Source organism: Pristiophorus japonicus, chromosome 5 (assembly GCF_044704955.1).
Source record: "Pristiophorus japonicus isolate sPriJap1 chromosome 5, sPriJap1.hap1, whole genome shotgun sequence".
In the NCBI taxonomy this organism is placed as follows: Eukaryota; Metazoa; Chordata; class Chondrichthyes; family Pristiophoridae; genus Pristiophorus; species Pristiophorus japonicus.
Window position 1 is genome coordinate 142,520,444 of NC_091981.1, and position 23,801 is coordinate 142,544,244.

The 23,801-nt window shown below is 43.1% G+C and overlaps 1 protein-coding gene across 4 annotated transcripts in view; it reads right to left on the reverse strand.

Annotated features, from left to right (window-relative positions):
• LOC139264473 (leucine-rich repeat-containing protein 72) overlaps window positions 1-23,801 on the reverse strand; it is a 202,857-nt gene that overhangs the window by 49,752 nt on the left and 129,304 nt on the right. For 2 of the 4 annotated variants that reach the window (XM_070881009.1, XM_070881011.1), the window contains exons 3-5: window positions 4,632-4,745; window positions 536-625; window positions 292-438 (exon numbers count right to left, since the gene is read on the reverse strand). In XM_070881009.1, the coding sequence (XP_070737110.1) occupies window positions 292-438; window positions 536-625; window positions 4,632-4,745 (351 nt within the window). Of the gene's footprint in view, window positions 1-291; window positions 439-535; window positions 626-4,631; window positions 4,746-9,672; window positions 9,739-23,801 lie in introns of those variants that run through there. The other 2 variants (XM_070881008.1, XM_070881010.1) reach the window with 2 other exon arrangements.

Here is a 23,801-nt window from a genome sequence, read left to right on the forward strand (position 1 = left end):
AGAGCTGTGACTGTGATAAGTTACAGACACACATTTACTTATTTATATAAATGTTTTTTAATGCTTCTGTTCCTTCAACCCATCCAGCTCTGCCACACTCATAGCCTGGCCTAATCTGTGGTCAATGAGCAATGTGACAGGGCATGCAAGAGTAATTATGAAGTCATCATTTTTAATAAATCATTCATTAAAATTATTTCCTGTCATTTGCAGCCATTGTAATCTTAACTGTTAAAAATTACTTTTACAAATCAATTATAATGATTAGTTAAATAATGCAAAAGTTCCCACCTGGATAATTCTTAAAACTTCTCTTTGGTGCAAAATGGTCAACAAAAAAATCTGGTTTCCTCTGACCAAAAGCCAAAGTTTGATTGATTCGCAATCGGTCTTGGTTACAGTGACCAAAAGCAGCATCCCGTTCACTCTGGCTTATCTCTGTAAAAGTAAGGCACAAGTATCTGCTATAACTTCCACAACAATCAGACTTCTGAATTTTCAAAGATAAGAAAGTTTAGAGCTTTGAATAACTAACGCTGTCTATCCAGCAGCTGTACTGAAGGCAGATGATAGATGACATAAAGGCGATAATCTCGATCCTGTGTCAAAGGATTGTTGAATAAGTCTGAAAGAGAATGAAATTTACAACTTAAAAATTACACTAGGAAAAGTGAAATTACTGTGTTTGTGGTCACAACTTGATATTTAAATCCTCAAAAATGTTTTGATTCTGATAATATGTGTATTTTTCAGTTGAAAGCCTTGTTAAGAGCTAAGATGATGGTTTAACGAGACACATTTTTAATGTACTGTTATCAAATGGAGATCTTCATTTAAAGCTAATCAAGAAAAGAATTGCTCCTGATACTACAGCAATAACGTGTAGTGGAGCTATTCAGACCAGGGAAGTTTCAGGTTTGATCCCAATCTGTCCTGTGTTAGTTGACGGCACCTAGGATGATGCGAGAGATACTTCATGATTGGATTTGGCTGTTATGGCCCATATGACTGTTATGGCCCTTAAGTTAACATTTGCTGTTAAAACTTTATTTAAAGAAGGTACAGATGGGTGGAAATGTAGCCCAACAAGTATCAATGCTTTCAGGAGAGATGGGAGGGATGAAAATTGGCAAGAAAATAAAAACAAAGGACAGGAGACTACAGTCTTGTGCCTTTTTCTTTTGTAAAGCACCACAACATAGAACAATTTCATCAGTTTTGTTTAGTTGCCAGCATAAACATTTTAACGTTCTTCAAACCTGTGACTTCTTAAAATGATATTGTTAAACTCAAGTTAAGCAGGAATAAAATCAGAAAATGTTGGAAATACTCAGCAGGTCAGGCAGCATTTGTTTAGGTTGATGACGTTCCATCAGAACTGAAAAAAGTTAGAGATGTAACAGATTTTAATCAGGGAAAGGTGGAGGGGAAGGGAGGAAAGAACAAAAGGAAAGGTCTGTGATAGGATGGAAGGCAGGAGAGATGAACAGACAAAAAGGATGATGGTGCAAGGCAAAGGGAGATGGTTATGGGTCAAGTAAAGAAACAAGAGTCTAGAAAAGGTGTAAATGGGAATGGCAGAATCATCAACAGCTGCCAAGTGAAGAAATAGGCACATTTGGAAATTTAAAAAATTTGTTTACAAACATATGATACAATTATGTAAATTACATCAACAAATCACTTTTGTGTGATTAGAACAAAAATCCTCCATTGTTTTTCTGGCTCTTTTCCTCTTTCCAAACAAAAGGATTTACCAAACACTTTTTAACCAACTCTCTCCTCAAATGTACTTTTGAAAATCACAAAATCTGTGCTGCCTAAAATAAATGTAATCACTTAAGAGCCACAACAGCTATCTGACTTGCTGTAAGCAATATAATTTTTTGAATATATACAACACATAATAATATTTTTGCTGTTCAACAAACTCAATTTATTCTGACTTGGATACATGTCATTAATAACTAGGGGTCTCAATGTGATCACTTGATTGTGTCACCAAAGTAGTACATTCAATTTCTCAGGCGTGCATTAGTTTAATCTTATTTCTTATATTCTTAATCTTTGATCACTGTTGTCAGGAAAGACATGACACAAGAGCATAGCAGAACTTTTGTCTCCCTTTGCTTCATATTGGCGACTAATTTGCTGGAACGGGGCAACATGCTCTGTTGGTTGCTTGCATCACAAATTGCTCAAAGTGCGAGCTGATAACACCCGTGGTGAGTTCAACAGGGCATCTATCTAGTTCCTTAACCAATGATACAAGGATAGAGAAAGAAACAGAGCAATAACGGAAAAAGAAATACAGTGAATTAGAGTCAAATCAGCTACAGAAAGAGAAATAAAGAGAGGGAAAGAAAGATTTGATAAGAGAGAAAAAAAAGACTAAAAGGAAAAGTAAGAAAAACATTTAAAATATTTAATTTTAAAAACCTCTAGGAACAAATTACTACCTGTAGGAATGAAATACCACAGTTCCTTTTCTGGGCTGGAGAGGTTGAGTGGCATTGCAACATAAATCTCATAATTAAAAGGGTCCTTACATCATTAAGTGCCAGCCCTAACTTTCTGTGTACTTAACGATGTAAAGAACACTTTTTCGTAAGGGCGTAATTCATTTTAACAGCACAGATGGAGCATTTTCTTAACAATCGGGGGAGGTTGATAGCAAGCTGCCTTTTTTGCAAGGCTAACATTTTTTGGAGATTCACAACACACAGCGTATCTCTTCCTCACCACAAATTGCTGGGCTATTTACATACTAATAACAGCATGCACATTAAACTCGTTATTTTCGCAGCAAATTCTGGGCCAATGTGTTATATGTAAAGCAAAAACAGTGGAACATTGTATAGTACGTTTTGATATAGCTAAGTTTTGGGGACAGTTAAAAATCATAGTTGGAGACAGCTAAAGGTTAACAAGCGGTCTGAGAAAGAAATGTGCTTATAAAGTTCCTCATTCGACAGATCAGGGGAGTCAATTATCTGCCCCAAGTCACAGGGCCCAAGTGGGGCTGTGAGGCATCACTCTGTAAAGCCTGGAGCACTGTGGCTACAACCTAACCTAGTGTTGGAGCTTTGTGATTGACAATCATATCAACCAATCGTTAAGCAACACAGCTGATGTTGCCTGACTCGTTGTTAATCAATATTGCAAGGGTGAAACATACAACAAGTTAGGTTGAAACAAAGCAGCTCATGCTGGCCTCATGACTGAACCTTAAGCACGGATGCAGGCTCTCTGTAAAGAGACCCCTTTAGAAAGAACCACAAATTTCCTCAGCTCACTCTGGGTGCACAGAAAAAGCAGCAGCTGGGCTTAGGGCACCTACATTGTGGGAGTTGGAGGTAGAGCAACACGTAGCTCATAGCCCCTTTAGTCCAATCATTGGGACTGGCCTAAACACATGGGAAACTGCGGCCCAGCTTCTGAAACACTAATAATTACATATATTAGGGCTTTGGGCCACTCTCCACCGGCCCACTGAATTCTCACAAATCGGCCAACGTTCTATTGCAACAGATCGGACCAATGTTTCTATTCTGGGCTAGTAAAATGTAGGGGCCCCAAACCATACTTTTTTATGGGCCCCGATAAGGCAAACACCACTCCTGTTACATTGAAGCTCGTGCCATAAAAGTTTAATTTATAAAAACACTCCAGTATTCAATAAATAGGCAAAAGTCTTTTTCTAAATTAAGCATAATACCTGCTGGATTTTCCTGGCAGTAGAGCAAGCTGAAGGTTCCAACAACAACTTACATTTATATAGCACTTTTAATGTAGTAAAACATCCCAAGGCCCTTTAAAGGAGCGTTATCAAACACAATTTGTCACCGAGCCATCTCAGGAGATACTAGAACAGGTGAGGTAGGTTGTAAGGAGCGTCTTAAAGGAGGAGGGAAAAGTGGTGAGGTATAGGGAGGGAATTCCAGAGCTTTGCCCCGAGACAACAGAAGGCACAGCCACCAATGATGGAGCGAAATCGTGGATGCACAAGAGGCCAGAACAGAAGGAGCGCAGATATCTTGGAGGGTTGTGGGGCTGGAGGAGATTACAGAGATAGGGAGGGGTGAGGGTTTGGAGGGATTTGAAAACAAGGATGAGAATTTTAAAATCGAGGCGTTGCTGGATCGGAAGCCGATGTAGGTCAGTGAGCACAGGGGTGATGGGTGAACGGGACTTGGTGCGAGTTAGGATACAGGCAGCAGAGTTACATTCTAATACTTGTGCATGTGTAAATAAAACAGAGCAACTAATTGTCTACCAAAGAAGTACCATAACAACAAGCATATTTACACTTTTGTGAGTATCCACGATTCAGTAATTTCAGCGTTTTTGTATCAGTCATGGGCATGAATTGTGTATGTAGACAATAATTTGGATTAATCAGCAGAGGAAGAAAATTAAGTTGCAAAAAGCCATTTAAAAACGTACTGATATTATAGCAATAATTATAAAAATAAAATCTAACTGTAAGTAAGTGGCAATATGGGTTATCTTTATCTATTTATATTTTAATAACTTTTGTTGTATGTGGCCTGCACCAATTGCCAGGATATTGGATCAGGCCCACCATATAAAATGAGTTTGCTACCCCTAAGACAGATAGTTTTGCTTACTTAATGTGTGCATCCACCTCAATCTCTTGAACTCTGATATGATCTTCTCCACCTTCGTAAGCCAATTGTTGTGTAACATCAATATCTGCAATGATGTCAAGTGTTTCAGAGTACCTACAATATAAGACACAGAGCAAAATATATTCCTACAAACTTCAGTTCATTAACAACCTTGTATTCAGAAACTATATGTAGGGTATCTAATGATTATGGCACTGAATTAATAACCGAGAGATCATGAGTTCAAATCTTACCATGACAAACTGTGAAATTTAATTCAATAAACCTGGTAATTTATTGGGCTGTTTTGTTCAATAGGTTCATTAATGTCCTTCAGGATAGGGAACGTGCCACCTTTACCTGGTCTGGTCTATATCTGACTCCAGTCCCACACTCTGTGGTTTACTTGAAATGGCCAATGAATTGGTTTAACAAGCCATCCAGTGATGGCCATGCCAGTTTCACTCACATCCCAGGAACAAACATTGAGAAAAAAAACTAGCCGACCTCCCATGGGTTAAGATCAAGTGTAGTCTTCCAGTGAAAAGAGTTAGTAGGTGGGGGATAATTGAAGCAGGCCAAGCAATGTGATCCAGACCCCATTTTAAGATTTAATATATTCTGTCCTTATCTGTATATATTGCTATTATAAATTCATCAGCTTGAGTGGTACTATAGTGCCTCCAAAGGGAGGAACGGGCAATTACAGCATGGCCAGATTACACAGGTAATTTTCACTATAAATGTGGAGAGAGGAATTTCGAATAGAAAAAGGTGATAGGAAGTGCAAGCAGATATAAGTTTAAAAAAATATTATACATATTGGCCCAGAATTCCTGGAGACTTGTACCATTGTAATTGTGGATCTACTATGTAGGAACCCTTCAACAGCACAAAAGAATGAACAAATTATGGAGTAAGTTGCCATTAACACCACCATCATCATCATCATAGGCAGTTCCTCGAAATTGAGAAAGATTTGCTTCCACTCTCAAAGTGAGTTCTCAGGTAACTGTACAGTCCAATATGGGAATTACGGTCTCTATCACAGGTGGGACAGACAGTCGTTGAAGAAAAGGGGGGTGGGGAGTCTGGTTTGCCGCATGCTCCTTCCGCTGTCTATGCTTGGTTTCTGCATGCTCTCGACGACGAGACTCGAGGTGTGCAGCGCCCTCCCGGATGCTTTTTCTCCACATAGGGCGGTTTTGGGCCAGGGATTCCCAGGTGCGAATGGGGATGTTGAACTTTATGTCCTTGAAACGTTTCCTCTGCCCACCTGGGGCTCGCTTGCCGTGTAGGAGTTCCGAGTAGAGCACTTGCTTTGGGAGTCTAATGTCGGGCATGCGGATGATGTGGCCCGCCCAGCGAAGCTGGTCGAGTGTGGTCAGTGCCTCGGTGCTTTAACACCATTAATTAAGTGACTCCATATTTTCCTGGGACTTTTGCACCTCGCGCCGTTACCCTTGCTGAAAGCAGTTACAAGGTCATTATCATAACTCCGCTCTCACCCGATCACAAAAATTTTCCTGAACTTAAGCTAGTTTTCAAGCAACTGTCCCTTAGACTTAAAAATAATAGCACTGCAGGCCTGGCAGCGGCGTGATTGATTGATTTTGATTGCATTCTCGGATTGCATTTAAATAACATATTAATCAGAGCATTGCTGTGTTTGCTGATCAGGACTTGTTGAAAGACAGGTTCTTAAACACTGCATTGTCATATCAATAAAGCAATTCTTTACTTGTAAGTATTTGTGTTTAACAATGTTTTCTTTTTAAACCTTTATTGTTGCTAATCTGCTACTTCACAAGTTTATTTCGCTAAAAGGTGCCTCAAGGATAAATAAATGCCTAAAAAGGACAATTCAACAATTGCATATTGATATGTGTACTAATGCTGAATCCATGGCAGGCAAAGCCAAGCATTGAAAGGACAGTTTAAAATGAAGGTATCAGTAAACGTCTACGGAATGACGGAAAGTACAGTCGGCAGTGGCTGCTCCATTTCTGATTTGCTGCTAATGCACACTGCAGAGAATTCGAATTAGGAGTATAGAAAAATATGGGGCTAGACTTTCCTATGAGCCCCTCAACGCCGATTGCCCGCTGAGAAAAACCGCTAACATTTGGTGAGTAACGCTGGCGAGAATTTCCACTTTTATGTTTAAACTAATTAAAACTAATCGCCCGGCGAGAAATTGGGCGTTACACCTTTATTGCCGGCGGTTTTCTCAGTAGTTAAGTAAAAACTTAGTAAAATGGGCTGTTCTTACTAGAATGGATGGTAAGTATTTAAAATTTAGTCCGAGGCTATGGTTGGGCCTAGGGAGGGGGGAAAACTTAAAAAAAAATTTCAATTAAAAAAAAATAAAAACATTAAAAGCATTCCCAAGACACTTTTACACCTAATCGCCGTTTTAAAATTTTAATAAAATAAATAAAGAACCTTTAACTTACCTTTCCTTGCAGAGTACTCATCTGCCGCTCTGTTTAAGCAGCTTTTACAGAGCTAGATTTTCCTAAAATGTTCGGCAGGTTCTCCGTGATTTTCTCGGCGGCACAGCTGTTTTTCCTCCCGGAAAAAGTTTCCCCCTTAGTTTTTTAATGCTATTGCCCACATCTGAACACGCCCGCCAGGACCAAACCGCCGACGTGCATGGCGAAAAAAATCGTCAGGGCGTAAGTTTGGCCTCAACCGCCAAAGTCCAGATCGCTGAGAGGACTGCCCTATAAAAGCTGCTTAAACAGGGTGGTAGGTGAGTACTCTGCAAAGAAAGGTAAGTTAAAGGTTCTTTATTTTTTTTAATTTTTAAATGGCGATTAGGTATAAAAGTGTCTTAGGAATGCTTTTTACGTTTTTATTTTTTTTTAATTGAAATGTTTTTTTAAGTTTTCCCCCCTCCCTAGGCTCAACCGTAGCCTCGGACTAAATTTTAAATACTTACGATCCATTCCGGTAAGAACCGCCCATTTTACTACGTTTCCACTTAACTGCTGAGAAAACCGCCAATAATAAAGGTGCAACGCCCATTTTCTTGCCGGGCGATTAATTTTAATTAGTTTAAACATAAAAGTGGAAATTCTCACCAGCGTTACTCACCAAACGTTAGCGGTTTTTCTCAGCGGGCAATTGGGCATTGAGGGGTTCCCAGGAAAGTCTAGCCCATGGGGCGGTTCTCTCGCCGATCTGGATGTCAGCAGTTGAGGCCAAACTTACGCCCTGGTGATTTTTCTCGGCATTGCACATCGGTGGTTTGGTCCTGGCGAGCATGTTCAGATGTGGGCGATACCATTAAAAAACTAAGGGGGAAACTTTCGTCGGACGGAAAAACAGCTGTACTGCCGAGAAAATCGCCGAGAACCCGCCGAAAATTATAAGAAAATCAAGCCTATGGTGTAAATTATCAGCGGCGAGATTGGCACACTAGACGGTAAAATTCACAGTCTATGTCACTCATCTTGCCGTTGTTGGAAAATGTAGGTTGTCATTCTAGTTTGAAGTAGTTTCTGTGAACTCTACAAGTAGGTAGTTCCATCAGGAAAGAGAGGAAAAGTTGGTGGAGAAAATCAGAAAAAAAATCAATAGGTATGTAGGTGATGTCAAACTTAAGCTTTAAAAACCTGTGAATTGTAGAAGGATTGGAAAATTGGAGGAGGTAGATATTTCCAGTTTAAATTTTAAAAAATAAATTAGGTTCTGTCCATGAACTTTTTTTATATGGTGGTGAGACATTTTTAAATTGTAATTTCCAATTGTTGATAATCCAAGCCTAAAATCCTTCTCTAGGTATGTAGTGACAATATTTAATAATTCATGTATGCAAGGACAACACCATCCATATATACATTTAAATAGTTATGCTTGCTATGCTTCAAATGTAGTGACTCATACTACAGGTTGAACCTCCCTTATGTGGAATCCTCGGGACCTGGCCTGTTCTGGATAAGGGATTTTTCTGGACGAGCGGTGGTCACATTAAATTGGATGGTACAGGTACTGAGCAAGGGGATATCGGGGCTGGCTGGCTTGGTGCTGGGAGTGCGGCAGAGAGATCATGGGGGGGAGAGGTGGTGGATCATGGGTCAGGCCAGCAATTGCGGGAGTCGGCATCGAGGAAGGACTTCAATTTGTTCATGTCGGAGTTCTGCGCATGTGCCACCTGGTAGCCGGGAATGGTTCTGGACGAGGGGTGGTTCCGGATAAGGGAGTTCTGGATAAGGGGGATTCAACCTGTATTATATCATTTTCACTATGGGTTGAGATGAGAAGCAATTTCTAAAATCTATCTAATTGATTTGTGATTTTTCATGCAGAAACAAATGGGTTGAGTAAATTTAAGTGATACCTAACTACTTTATTCCTCATACTTTGGTCTGCAGATTCTAGTTTGTAAACTCCAGACTGAATCCTCAAAAATCTCCAGAAATGTAATTCACATGGGTAATAGTTCATACTATAATGGTAAGGCCATTATACCAACAATGGTCTTACATCATGATTGCACTATTAGATCATATCAAAAATGAAAGAGAGAAAAAATAAGTGAGATTTTACGAGTGAAACAACTAATAACTTCTGTTGCTTATATAAAACATGCTGTCCTTGAAAATAATCTTAACTTTTTATTACAAGGGGTGATTATGTGAAGTTTGAAATGGTTGGCAATGAAAAAGATCATACACAAAATATTTAAGAATTGGATGTGTAAAAGTGAACTTAAAAACATTACAAAAATATTCTAACTAAAAACACTGGAAACACTGAGGAAGAGTCTATACGGGAAACATCGACTCGTGTTCTCTCCATAGATGCCACCTGACTGACTGAATGTTTGCAGCATTTTCTGCTTTTGGTTCAAATTTTCAGCATCTACAGTATTTTGCTTGTTGTACAAAAATATTCTCCTGGTAATAGAAGCGACAAATAATATGATGTAACTTGAGTTACAAACTAAAAAAGAATCTGAAAACATTTCAAAAAATACATATCAGGAAACAACAAAATTCAAAGTTAATTGTTCTCATGAAAAGATGATTTGTACCTGTTATGTCAGTGAGCAGGTTGTTATGTAAGTATAGTTCTTGGATGTGATAGTTCATTCCCAAGAAATTTAACTTTTTAATCTATAATAAACAAATGGCAACACAATGATTCAATAATAGCTAAAAAGACTGTCAATAGCGACGGGTTACAATTTAAATTAATAAAATATTAATAGAAAAGGTAGGGTATAGTCATGTTATGAGACCACTCACCTCCATTTGTAACCATGATGTACAAAATGCTGTTATTGAGATACAGTTCTTGAGTAATTTTACACAATTATTTGATTGCTGTTTGCAAATGAATCAAATTGTAACAGTGAAATCTACCAGAAAAGTATTTTGAACCAGGACAGCAATTTGATTCATTTGACAACATGAGTAGAAGTCACCAGTTGAAAGTACAAATATTTCAGCAAAATCTTGTTGTTTTTTTAGAAAAGCATTGCAGAAACTAAGACTACTTGTAAAACTCCCCTTCAAAATTACATTTCTTCTTAAATATTATAAAATAACATTTATCTTGTGATGTGGGTTTCTTGCCAGCAGAGAAACTAAAGCAAAATTAACAACCATTTGTTCACATTGTTGAAACACATAGGCCTAGAAACTCAATGGCTGCGCCCATTTTTCTGAGCACTAAACGGCCGCTTAAGCCTTCAACATTGCAGGCAGGAAGTGTACGCTCATTGTGAGCCAGAAGTGCACCACCCGCAATCAAATAGGCGTCCAGGGTCCATGCATGAAAAAGGCGTTAGAATCTTTGCACAAGCAAATAAGAGATCTAACTTATGTTTGAGACCCCCTGGGCAAAACTGGGTTGTCCTGATTGCAGCTGGTGCTGGGTGGGCCGCATTCAGGAAACCCAGGTCCACATGCTGCCTAACCTGCAGTCCTTAAAGGGAACTCTGCAGGCCACCACCAAAAAAGTAAATTTGTGAAGCCGGGAGCAACAGTGCTCCTCCAGACCTCACCTCACATTAGAACTGTTGGCTGCTGCCGCCTACCACTGGCGGCCCCTCCCGATTACTGCCTCAAACCCCTTCCTGACTGTCCAGATTGCCCCCCATCCAACCACTTATTACTTGGAAGGTGCGAGTCTAGGTGGGGTAGAGGAACAAAAGGATCTCAGCGTACAAATACACAAATCACTAAAAGTTGCGATACAGGTTAGCAAGGCCATAAAAAAGCAATCCAAGCACTACAGGTATTTCTACAGGTATAGAATTGAAAAATAGGGAAGTTATGCTAAACCTGTATCGAACCTCGGTTAGACCACACTTAAGAGTACTAGGTACAGTTCTGGTCGCCATATTATAAGATGGATATAGAGGCACTGGAGAGGGTGCAGAGAAGATTTACAAGGATGATACCAGAAATGCGAGGGTATGCATGTCAGGAAAGGATAAACAGGCTGGTCTCTTTTCTCTTGAATAAAGACTGAGGGGTGACCTGATGGAGGTCTTTAAAAATATGAAAGGTCTTGATAGAGTGGATACAGAGAGAATGTTTCCACTTGTGGGGAAGAGCATAACTAGAGGCCATCAATATAAGACAGTCACAATAAATCCAATAGGGAATTCAGAAGACACTTCTTTGCCCAAAGAGCAGTGAGAATGTGGAACTTGCTACCACAGGGAGTGGTTGAAGCGAATAGTATAGATGCATTTAAGGGAAAGCTAGAAAAGCCTATGAGGGAGAAGGGAATAGACGGTTATGCTGATAGATTTAAATGAGGTAGATGGGAGGAGGGTCAAGTGGAGCATAAACACCGGTATGGAGTGGTTGGGCCGAATGGCCTGTTTCTGTGCCGTATATCCTGTATAATCCTATGCATTGTTGTTGTTGCCTGCCTCAGAAATAGTCTGGCTGCAGACATGATTGGTCTCACAGAGGTGACTTCAGGCTGGAGAACGAGGAGGAGCAACAAGGAAGACAGCAGAGAGCACGAACAGCTGCAACAAGAGGCTGGAGGAGGGCACTACGCAGGAGGCTATACCCATAGCTATTTAGGGAGCACTTTTCTGACATGACCTTCACTGAGGAGTAACGTATGAGGTGCCTTTGCTTCATAAAGAAGGCTGTTACTGAGCTCTGCCACAACTCGAGCCTCACACAATGGCCTCTACAGCACTGCCTAGAACAGGAGTAGGCCATTTGGCCCCTCGAGCCTGCTCCACCATTCAATGGCTGATCTTTTACCTCAATTCCACTTTCCTCCACTATCCCCATATTCCTTGATTCCCTTAATAGTCAAAAAACTACCGATCTCTGTTTTGAAAATACACAACGACTGAGCATCCACAGCCCTCTGGGGTGGTGAATTCTAAAGATTCACCACCCTCTGAGTGAAGACATTTCTTTTTATCTCAGTCCTAAATGGCTGACCCCTTATTCTGAAACTGTGACCCTGGATCACAATCACTAAGAAGGTGGTACTCAGCAAGATAATGGGACTGAAGGCAGATAAATCCTCTGAACCTGATGGCTTTCATCCTAGGGTCTTGAAGTAATGGCAGGGATTTTGGATGCATTGGTTGTAATTTACCAAAATTTCTTGGATTCTGGGGAGGTCCCAGCAGATTGGAAAACTACAAATGTAATGGCCCTATTTAAAAAAGAAGGCAGACAAAAAGCAGAAAACTATAGACCATTTAGCCTAACATCTGTGGTTGGGAAAATGTTGGAGTCCATTATTAAAGAAGCAGAAGCAGGACATTTGGAAAAGCAAAATTCGGTCAGGCAGAGTCAGCATGGATTTATGAAGGGGAAGTCACGTTTGACAAATTTGCTGGAGTTCTTTGAGGATGTAATGAACAGGGTGGATAAAGGGGAACCAATGGATGTGGTGTATTTGGACTTCCAGAAGGCATTTGACAAGGTGCCACATAAAAGGTTACTTCACAAGATAAAGTTCACGGGGTTGGGGGTAAGATATTAGCATGGATAGAAGATTGGCTAACTAACAGAGAACAGAGAGTCGGGATAAATGGTTCATTCTCTGGTTGGCAACCAGTACCTAGTGGGGTGCCGCAGGGATCAGTGCTGGGACACCAATTATTTACAATCTATATTAATGACTTGGAAGAAGGGACTGAGTGTAATGTAGCCAAGTTTGCTGACAATACAAAGATGGGAGGAAAAGCAATGTGTGAGGAGGACACAAAAATCTGCAAAAGGACATGGACAGGCTAAGTGAGTGGGCAAAAATTTGGCAAATGGAGTATAATGTCGGAAAGTGTGAAGTCATGCACTTTGGCAGAAAAAAATCAAAGAGTAAGTTATTATTTAAATGGAAAAAGATTGCAAAGTGTCGCAGTACAGCGGGACCTGGGAGTGCTTGTGCATGAAACACAAAAGGATGGTATGCAGGTACAGCAAATGATCAGGAAGGCCAATGGTATCTTGGCCTTTATTGCAAAGGGGATGGAGTATAAAAACAGGGAAGTCTTACTACAGCTATATAAGGTATTGGTGAGAATACTGCGTGCTGTTTTGGTTTCCATATTTATGAAAGGATATACTTGCTTTGGAGGCAGTTCAGAGAAGGTTCACTAGGTTGATTCCGGGGATGAGGGGATTGACTTATGAGGAAAGGTTGAGTAGGTTGGGTCTCTACTCATTGGAATTCAGAAGAATTAGAGGTGACCTTATCGAAATGTATAAGATTATGAGGGGGTTTGACAAGGTGGATGCAGAGAGGATGTTTCCATTGATGGGGGAGACTAGAACTAGAGGGCATGATCTTAGAATAAGGGGCCGCCAATTTAAAACAGAGATGAGAAGAAATTTCTTCTCCCAGAGGGATGTAAATCTGTGGAATCCACTGCCTCAGAGAGCTGTGGATGCTGGGACATTGAATAAATTTAAGACAGAAATAGACAGTTTCTTAAACGAAAAGGGGTTATGGGGCGCGGTTGGGGAAGTGGAGCTGAGTCCATGATCAGATCAGCCAGGATCTTATTGAATGGCGGAGCAGGCTCGAGGGGTCGTATGGCCTACTCCTGTTCCTATTTCTTATGTTCTTATGTTCTAGACTCTCAGCCAGGCAAAGCATCCTCCCTGAATCTACCCTGTCAAGCCTTGTAGTAATTTTGTATGTTTCAATGAGATCACCAATATTCTTCTAAACTCTAAAGAATATAGGCCTAGTCTACTCAATCTCTCCTCAAAGGACAATCCCCGCATCCGAGGAATCAGTCTGATGAACCTTCTTCGTTGCACTTCCTGTGGCTGTCAAAGTCATTTTGGCCATTAACTTTTCTGCCACAAACTCCTTTCAGACTGTAGCAAATGAGAACAGTGGCATCTCCCAATTAGCAGTCCACTGCTGTGTGACGGAGGTGACCGAGACTCTCTACACCAGGAGCAACACCTATATATTGTTTCCCACAGCAAAGCAAGACAAAAGAGCACTAGGCTTTGCCCGTAATGCAGGGTTCTCCAGGATGCAAGGAGTAATAGACTGCACCCATATTGCCTTGTGTGCTCCCCATCACCAACCTGGCATCGTTATCAGTCGAAAGTGATTCTAGAGTGTAAAAGCAGAGAAGTCCTGCTACAACTCTACATGGTATTGGTGAGGTCACACCTCGAGTACTGCGTACAGTTTTGGTCTCCATATTTAAGGAAGGATATACTTGCATTGGAGGCTGTTCAGAGAACGTTAACTAGGTTGATTCCGGAGATGAGGAGGTTGGCTTATGAAGATAGGTTGAGTAGGTTGGGCCTATACACATTGGAGTTCAGAAGAATGAGAGATGATCTTATTGAAACATATAAGATAATGAGGGGGCTTGACAAGGTGGATGCAGAGAGGTTATTTCCACATAGGGGAAACTAAAACTCGGGGATATAGTCTCAGAATAAGGGGCCGCCCATTTAAAACTGAGATGAGGAGAAATTTCTTCTCTGAGGGTTGTAAATCTATGGAATTCTCTGCCCCAGAGAGGTGTGGAGGCTGAGTCATTGAATATATTTAAGGCGGAGATAGACAGATTTTTGAGCGTTAAGGTAGTAAAGGGTTATGGGGCGTGGGCAGGGAAGTAGAGCTGAGTCCATGATCAGGTCAGCCATGATCTTATTGAATGGCACAGAAGGCTCGAGGGGCCAAATGGCCTACTCCTGCTCCTATTTCTTGTGTTCTTATGTTCAACATACAGCTGGCTTGCAACCAAAGGAAGAGCATCATGCTGGTCTTTGTCTGGTTTCCTGGCAGTAGTCATGACTCATTCATCCTGCGCCAGTCCTCTGTGCTACCTTTATTCCAGCCAGGCCATCAAAATTGCAGGGTGGCTACGGGGTGACAAGGGATATATCCTCTAGACATGACTCAGGAACTATGGCACAGCTACAGAGCAAGCCTACAATAAGAGTCATGTCGCCACCAGAATCGTGATCAAACAAATAATTGGCATGCACAATGGAGTGGGCATCCAGATTTGTGGTCATCTGCTGCGTGATCCATAAGAACATAAGAATTAGGAGCAGGAGTAGGCCCTAAGGCCCACTGAGCCTGCTCTGCCATTTAGTAAGCTCATGGCTGAACTTCTACATTAACTCCACTTTCCCACCCTATCCCCATATTCCATTGTGACCAAAAATCTATCGATCTCAGTCTTAAATATATTCATCGACTGAGCATCCACAGCCCTGTGGGGTAGAGAATTCAAAAGATTCACAACCCTCTGAGTGAAGAAATTTCTCCTCATCTCAGTCCTAACTGGCCAACCCCTTATCCTGAGACTATGACCTCTAGTTCTAGACTCTTCAGCAGGGGAAACAACCTCTCTGCATCAAGCCTGTCAAGCGCTCTGAGAATTGTATACGTTAGGTAAGGAGATGAAAACTATACACAGTACTCCAGTTGTGGTCTCACCAAAGCCTTATATAACTGCAGCAAGACTTCCTTAATCTCATACTCCAAGCCCCTTGCAATAAAGGCTAACATACCATTTGTCTTCCTAATTGCTTGCTGTACTTGCATGTTAACTTTCCATGATTTGTGTACAAGGACACCAAATCCCTCTAAGTACCAACATTTACTAGAATATTTAAAACAATACTCTGCTTTTCCATTCTTCCTACCAAAGTGGATAATTTCAAATTCCTCACATTGTACTCCATCTGCCACTTTCTTGCCCAATCACTTAACCAGTCTATGGGCTAAACTTTCCATTAGTGTCCAGATCGCCCAAAAGTGGGCGCTATTTCCAGCGTTAGTGTTTATATTGTTTTTTGTGATTGCCGGAGTATCGCCCATTTTCAAACCCGCTAGTTTCCATTTTATAATTTGGGCATTAGCGGGAGTGATGTGAAATGGGCCTTCGCGGTTTTTTCAGTCGTAAAAGGTCGGCGTCCATAGCAACGGTCTTTTCTTGTGTTTCAGGAGGTTAGGGGTCATCTGCACATGCGCAGAAGAGAGTGAAAGTGGAGAGCAAGCGAGAGAGAGAGAGAGGAGAAAGCTGGTGTAGTGTGACTTTTGAAGTATTGGAAGTGTTTGAGCAGACCTGAGTTATTTTGCATCAATTTTTCAAAAATTACTGAAGTAATTCAATTAATTTGTGATCGAATAGATCCTATTGAATCCATGGAAAAAAGGATGAGTGAGGAGGAGGGAGAGGAGCGGTGGAAGGGGTTGAAATGGGAGGACGTAGGAGGGCTAAGCGCTTTAGCGAGGAGGCCATTGCTGCTTTAGTGACAGAGGTTGAGAATTGATGGGCACAATTGACCCGGGGTGGGCATTGGAAATCCCCCACCCCCACCGGGTCTATCAACAAATTTGGTGTGAGATTGCAGTGGTAATCTCTGCCAACTCCATGAGGCGAAGGAGCCAAACCAGTGCCGAAAGCACTGGAATGACCTTGTTGGGTCCGGAAGACTAAATATTACAAATATTTATATTTATTTATATAATTGTAATTGTAATAATGTAAGGATTAATTTAAATGCAGATCTGATGCATTGCAGTTAGATTGGTAATCATTTAATCCAAACCCCGATCTTAAACAATTTATTTGCAGACGTTAGATATAACCATGCATGCGACATGTGTAATGTTTACGGTGGACAATCATCTATGTTGTGTTGTGTTGCGTACTAATAATAATAATAAAATATCTGTCAATAATCTATGTACGTGTATCTGTAAAAGTACCTGTCAGTGATCTTATGCCATGCATGCTGTTGTCACCTTTTGCAGAAAAAGCTTTCGAAGAACAGGACTGAGCAGTGCACGGGTGGCAGCCCAGCAGATCTATGTGCCCTCACCGATCTCAAGGAGCGGGTGCTGGCACTTGTGGGGGTCCACAATTGTTTGGCCACCTGTGCTGCATCGGAACCTGTCCTCCTGCCACGTGAGTAAAGTAAATTATTGGCACTTATATCCGTAAAATATATGATTGATGATTTATTGATGCAATGTTATGTTATGTTATGTAATTAATGATGGGATCATAAAAATCATTGTAATGCAGATCTTGTACTATCATGATGTTCATCAAATGTGATGTCTGTCATCATTCTTATAGCAGTAGTGTTGCTCTCGTGCATATGCCTGTGTAGTGTTTGGATTCCCATGTGACCCTAGCACCCCTTCTTCTCTAATTACCTCTTTTATGTTTTCTAGCTCAACCAAGAGCGCAGGCCGTCCAAATTGAACCACCGCATTAATCTATGGATCTGGCGGTCGTACTTATTTCTGGGGGCGAGGAGCCCCGAATCTTGCCCATTCTGCTACAGGTCCTCCTCTCCACTGAGGACAGTGAGGAGGTGGAGGAGGAGCCTGCAGCAGCAGCAGTACCTTCCAGTGTTTGACCGAGGAGGTAGCGGGGCCAAGCGCTTTGCCGCAGGGCGCCTCCAGTGATTCCATGCCGCGACAACCCCATGGAGGTTGGTTTGTCGCAGAATGGGAGATCTTAGCGTGGACATGGTTAACTTGTCCAGAAGGTACATTGAGATAGGTCAAGAGCTCCTCCAGGCAATGGGAAGCATATCTCAACAGATGGCCGCTCTATCCACGAACATGAATGAAAAAATGACGCAGATAGAGGTGGCCCTGGAGGTAATAACCAGGAACACTGGTGCCAGAGGGCTTTCAGTGTTTCCGGAATCCGGCACTGCACCCCAAGGTGCCAAACCCGCCTTGCCCGAGACTCATGCGAGCCAGGAGGAAGCTCTTCCATGGAATCGTCCTCTCCATCATCACCCCAATCAGAAGATCTGCCAAAGCAGCGCTTGAGGAGCACTGCGGCAAAGTGGCTTGACGTTGGTAGGGGAAAGGAAAGAGATGATGTTCATGACCCGGCGGGGGTGGGGGGGAAGGAACGGAAGAGCATGTAGGGATGGAGGGAGGGAAGGAGTGTTTTTTTGGTTAATAATTATACGTTAAAATTGTTGACTGTAGGGTGGGTGTGTGTTTGGATTTTGTGTTAATTGTTTAAACAGCTGCTGTTTTTAAATGTTTCATTGTTAGGATGGTTTGGGGGAGGGCGGGCAGTGCGGGGGGGAGCGGGAGGGTGGGGGAGGTGCATGCGTTTTTATTAAAATCTGTTGTTATTGTGTTGTTAAAAAGTTTGGGTTGGGGTGGGGGTGGGGGGTACTGTTGTGTTGTGTTATGTTTTTTTCTGATTTAAAAAAAATTATCTTTATTAACATTAACCTTTTTTTACTTAGCTTATCATTGTTGTGTATTGTCTTCAGATAGCTGTAACGTTAAACACTAGCGAGTCCATACCATGAAAGGCGAACATTAAATGTAACGTAAGTCAACCGTAACTGTAACTGTCACCAACGTAATTCAAACCTTTAATTTATGAGCTGCTGACGCAACAGTCTTGTAGCTGAGTAACCACCACGGGCCCTTTCCTGCGGTCTAGAGGGGGGTGGGGGCATGGTTTCAATGTCAGCCTGAGTGTCTTCCCCCGAGGTCATCGTCCATCTCATCTTTTTCTCTTCTCCTCTCTCCTGAGGTGGACCGGCAGTCCCATCTGGCATTTCTTGTCCCCTCCTGTAGCCAAGTTACGCAGCATGCATTGAGCAACCTGCTCAGGGTGGTATTGCAATTTGCCTCCTGAGTGGTCCAGGCATCTGAAGCGCTGCTTAAGCACTCCAATTGTTTTTTCGACGATATTGCGTATGGCTATGTGGCTTTCATTGTATCGCTTCTCGGCTTCCGTCTGGGGCTTACGCAGGGGGGATCATCAGCCAGCTGGCAAGGCCAGATCCTTTATCCCCAGCATCCAACCGTGTACTTGTGGCTGACACTTAAACAGGTCAGAAACGGAGCGCATCATGGATGCAGCCTTGAAATTTTGCATTGACTGCCATGATTATTTGCTTGTGGTCGACAACGAGTTGCACACTCAAGGAGTGGAATCCCTTTCGGTTCCGAAAAACCTCTGCATCCTAAAAAAATGCTCGCAGGGTGATGTGCATACAGTCTATTGCTCCCTGCACCTTTGGGAAGTTTGCTATTCTCGCAAAACCTAGAGCCCTCTCACTCTGTGCCTCTCTGGTCATAGGGAAGCTTATAGGGCTAGACTTTCCATAAGTTTTGCATCGCTACCACCCACTTAATGTCCATTTTAATGCTGAGATGAGGTATAACACCCAGATATCGCCCATTTAGCGAAAAAATGGAAACTTACGCCCATTTATCGCTCACTTATCACCCGGCATTACTTTCAGTATATGGTTAATGCCGAGAATTAATACCGCCCGCCCATTGTTTTTTGCTGTAAATGTCAGAGAAATGGAAACTAAAGCCCATATCGCCGAGCGTTACTTTTGGCATCTCGTCCACATATTGCCGAAAATATCCCTCGCCGAAACAAACGCTGAGAAAAAGTTGCTCTCACCTGAACCTAACCCAGCGGTATGGAAGCCATTTTGTAAATCGGAGGACTTTTCATATAAAAGGCTGCTTCAACTTCTGGGGAGTTTTGATGTACTCTGGAGTTATTTTAAGGTGATTTGAACATCTGAACAGACATCTTATATTATGGACGATTTGAATTTATTTTATTTGTTTTAGTAGGTAAATTTATTATTTGTGTTATGTATGTAACCCTAGGCAATCTGTATCATACCGCTACCAGAGGCCCTACCTGTTGGAGTCCCAAGGGATCCCAGCATCCCTTGGGAGCACTGTATATAAGCAGGCCTCCCATGCTGTATCAGCACTCTGGAGTTTAAATAAAGGAGCTAAGGTCACACTTACTCATTGTCTATGGTACTCAGTTGCATTACTTTATTATGAACATAACAACTGGCGACGAGATAACGAACAACCACACGAAAATGCAAAGAACTGTTGGTATCCTGGAGAAATTCTCAGAAGCGGACGATTGGGAGGCCTTTGTGGAGCAACTCGATCAATACTTCGTGGCCAATGAGCTGGAAGGGGACAAGAACACTGCCAAACAAAGAGCGATCCTCCTTACTGTTTGTGGGGCAACAACCTATGGGCTCATGAAGAATCTTCTAACTCCGGTGAAACCAACAACCAAATTCTATGAAGAACTGTGTACGCTGGTCTGGGAGCACCTAAATCTGAAGGAAAGCGTTCTGATGGCAAGGAATCGATTCTACACGTGTCAAAGGTCTCAAGGCCAGGAAATGGCGAGCTACATCGCCGAACTGAGGCACTTTGCAGGAAATTGCGAATTCGATGGATTCCTTGAGCAAATGCTACAAGACTTTTTGTGTTTAGCATTGGCCATGAAGTTATCCTTCGCAAAGTACTGACCTCTGAAACATCGAACCTGAGCAAAGCCATAACGATAGCCCAGGCATTTATGTCCACCAGCGATAACACTGAACAAATTTCACAGCATAAAGAGGTTTCAGCTAGTACTGTACACAAAGTAATGTCGTTTTCAGGCAGGAATGCATATGGTAGCCAGCAGCTGCATGACCTCAGATGACCCAGAGTCTGCCACCAATCGTTAACGCGAGGCAGTTAACACCTTGTTGGTGCTGCGGAGCAACTGCTCTATGCAGAGCTCCTTCATGGCAAACGAGCCAAAGGTGGACAGCGGAAACGTTACAAGGACACCCTTAAAGCTTCCCTGATGAAGTGCGACATCACCACTGACGCCAGGGAGACCCTGGCCGAAGACCACCCTAGGTGGAGAAAGTGCATCCAGGAGGGCGTTGAGCTCTTTGAATCTCAACGCTGCGAGCGTGAAGAGGTCAGGCGCAGGCAGCAGAAGGAGCGTGTGGTAAATCAGTGCCACCCGGCCTTCCCCCAACGAATATCTGTCCCACCTGTGACAGGATCTGTGGCTCTCGTGTTGGACTGTTCAGCCACCAAAGAACTCACTTTAGGAGTGGAAGCAAGTCTTCCTCGATTCCGAGAGACTGCCTATGATGATGATGGCGTTGCGGAGGTGATCATCGAGCCCATCAATGCCGCTTCAAATACTATGCGTGCAAAGGCTGTGGAGCAATGGGACACCTCCAGTGAATGTGCAGATGAGCTGAAAACCCTGCAAACCACCATGTTGCAGAGGAAGATCGATCCATGGTGGATCAGGCTGAACTAGAACCGAGGAGGCAGAAGTGTACGGGGTACACACCTTCACCACGAAATGTACACCGATCATGTTAAATGTTGAACTGAATGGAATTCCAGTATCCATAGAACTCGACACGGGTGCAAGTCAATCTATCATGAGCAAAGAAGCCTTTGAAAGGCTGTGGTGCAACAAGGCACACAGGCCCAAGCTTCCCCATTCATTCTAAGCTAAGAACTTACACCAAAGAGCTGATCCCTGTTATTGGCAGCGCAGAAGTAAAAGTCTCCTCTGATGGAGCAGTGCATGAACTCCCACTATGGATTGTATCAGGAGATGGCCCCACACTGTTCGGCAGAAGCTGGCTGGGAAAAATCCACTGGAACTGGGACGACATCCGAGTGTTCTCGTCCGTCGATGACGCCACATGTGCCCAGGTTCTGAGCAAGTTCCCGTCGTTGTTTGAGCCAGGCATCGGAAGTTTCTCGGGGGCGAAGGTGCAGATCCACTTGGTTCCCGGTACACGACCCATCCACCACAACGCACGGGCGGTGCCATATATGATGCGAGAGAAAGTGGAAATTGAGCTGGACAGGCTGCAGTGAGAAGGCATCATCACGCCGGTGGAGTTCAACGAGTGGGCCAGTCCGATTGTTCCTGGTCTCAAAGGCGACGGCACGGTCAGAATTTGTGGGGACTATAAAGTAACGATTAACCGTTTTTCGCTACAGGACCAGTACCCGCTACCCAAGGCAGACAACCTATTTGTGACTCTGGCTGGAGGAAAGATGTTCACAATGTTGGAGCTGACCTCGGCCTACATGACGCAGGAGCTGGCGGAATCTTCAAAAGGCCTCACCTGCATTAACATGCACAAAGGTCTGTTCATCCACAATAGATACCCGTTTGGGATTCGATCGGCCGCGGCAATTTTCCAAAGGAACGTGGAGTCTGCTAAAGTCGATTCCGCGCACCGTGGTTTTCCAGAACGACATACTGGTCACAGGTCGGGACACCATTGAACACTTGAAGAACCTGGAAGAGGTTCTAAGTCAGCTAGATCTCGTGGGACTCGAGTTGAAACGCTTGAAGTGTGTTTTCCTGCGCCAGAGGTCGAGTTCTTAGGGAGAAGAATCGTGGCAGACGACATCAGACCCACCGACGCCAAGATGGAGGCCATCAAGAACACGCCGAGACCACAGAACGTGACGGAACTGCAGTCGTTTCTGGGACTCTTCAACTATTTTGGTAATTTCCTACCCGGGTTAAGCACCTTGCTAGAACCCCTACATGTGCTACTATGCAAGGGAGATGACTAGGTGTGGGGGAAATCACAAGAGGCTGCTTTTGAGAAAGCCCGAAATCTGTTATGTTCCAACAAACTGCTTGTCCTGTATAACCCATGTAAACGATTAGTGCTAGCTTGCGATGCGTCTTCAAACGGGGTCGGGTGTGTGCTACAACAAGCTAACGAAACGGGAACATTGCAACCGGTTACCTATGCATCCAAGAGTTTGTCCAAGGCCAAAAGGGCTTACAGCATGATTGAAAAAGAAGCTCTGGTATGTGTTTATGGGGTGAAAAAAATGCACCAGTATCTGTTTGGTCTCAAGTTTGAGCTAGAAACTGACCATAAGCCGCTCATATCGCTATTCTCAGAGAACAAAGGGATTAACACCAATGTCTCTGCCCGCATCCAAAGATGGGCCCACCACTGTCTGCATACAACTATGTAATCCGCCACAGACCAGGCACAGAGAACTGCGCTGATGCTTTCAGTTGGCTATCACTGCCCACCACCGGGGTGGAAATGACACAGTCCTCCATGGGAGCTGCGCCCAGCGGATATGCGGATATGCATGAAGAGATCAAGCTATTCCAGCGGCGCAAAGATGAAATGTCCATACAAATGTCTTTTATGGGGTAATCGTGTGGTTTTGTGTAAGAAAGGCAGGGAAATGTTCATCACGACCTACACAGTGCCCACCCAGGCATAGTAATGATGAAAGCTATAGCCAGATCCCATGTGTGATGGCCCAGCATCGACTCAGACTTAGAGTCATGCGTTCGCAACACTTGGTCTCAACTGAGCAATGCACTCAGAGAAGCACCGCTAAGTTTGTGGTCATGGCCCTCCAAACCGTAGTCTAGGATCTACGTTCACTTTGCGGGCCCGTTTCTAGGCAAAATATTTTTGGTTGTTGTGGATGCTTATTCAAAATGGATTGAATGTGTGATAATGTCTGTAAGCACGTCCACTGCCACCATCGAAAGCCTACGAGCCATGTTTGCCACGCACGGCCTGACTGATGTCCTCATCAGCGACAATGGGCCGTGATTCACCAGAGCTAAATTCAAGGAATTCATGGCCCGCAATGGGATCAAGTACGTCACATCTGTCCCGTTCAAGCCCACATCCAACGGCCAGGCAGAACGGGCAGTCCAAACCATCAAGCAAAGCTTGAAACATGCTTCGGAAGAAACATAGAAAATAGGTGCAGGAGTAGGCCATTCGGCCCTTCGAGCCTGCACCACCATTCAATAAGACCATGGCTGATCATTCACCTCAGTACCCCTTTCCTGCTTTCTCTCCATATCCCTTGATCCCTTTT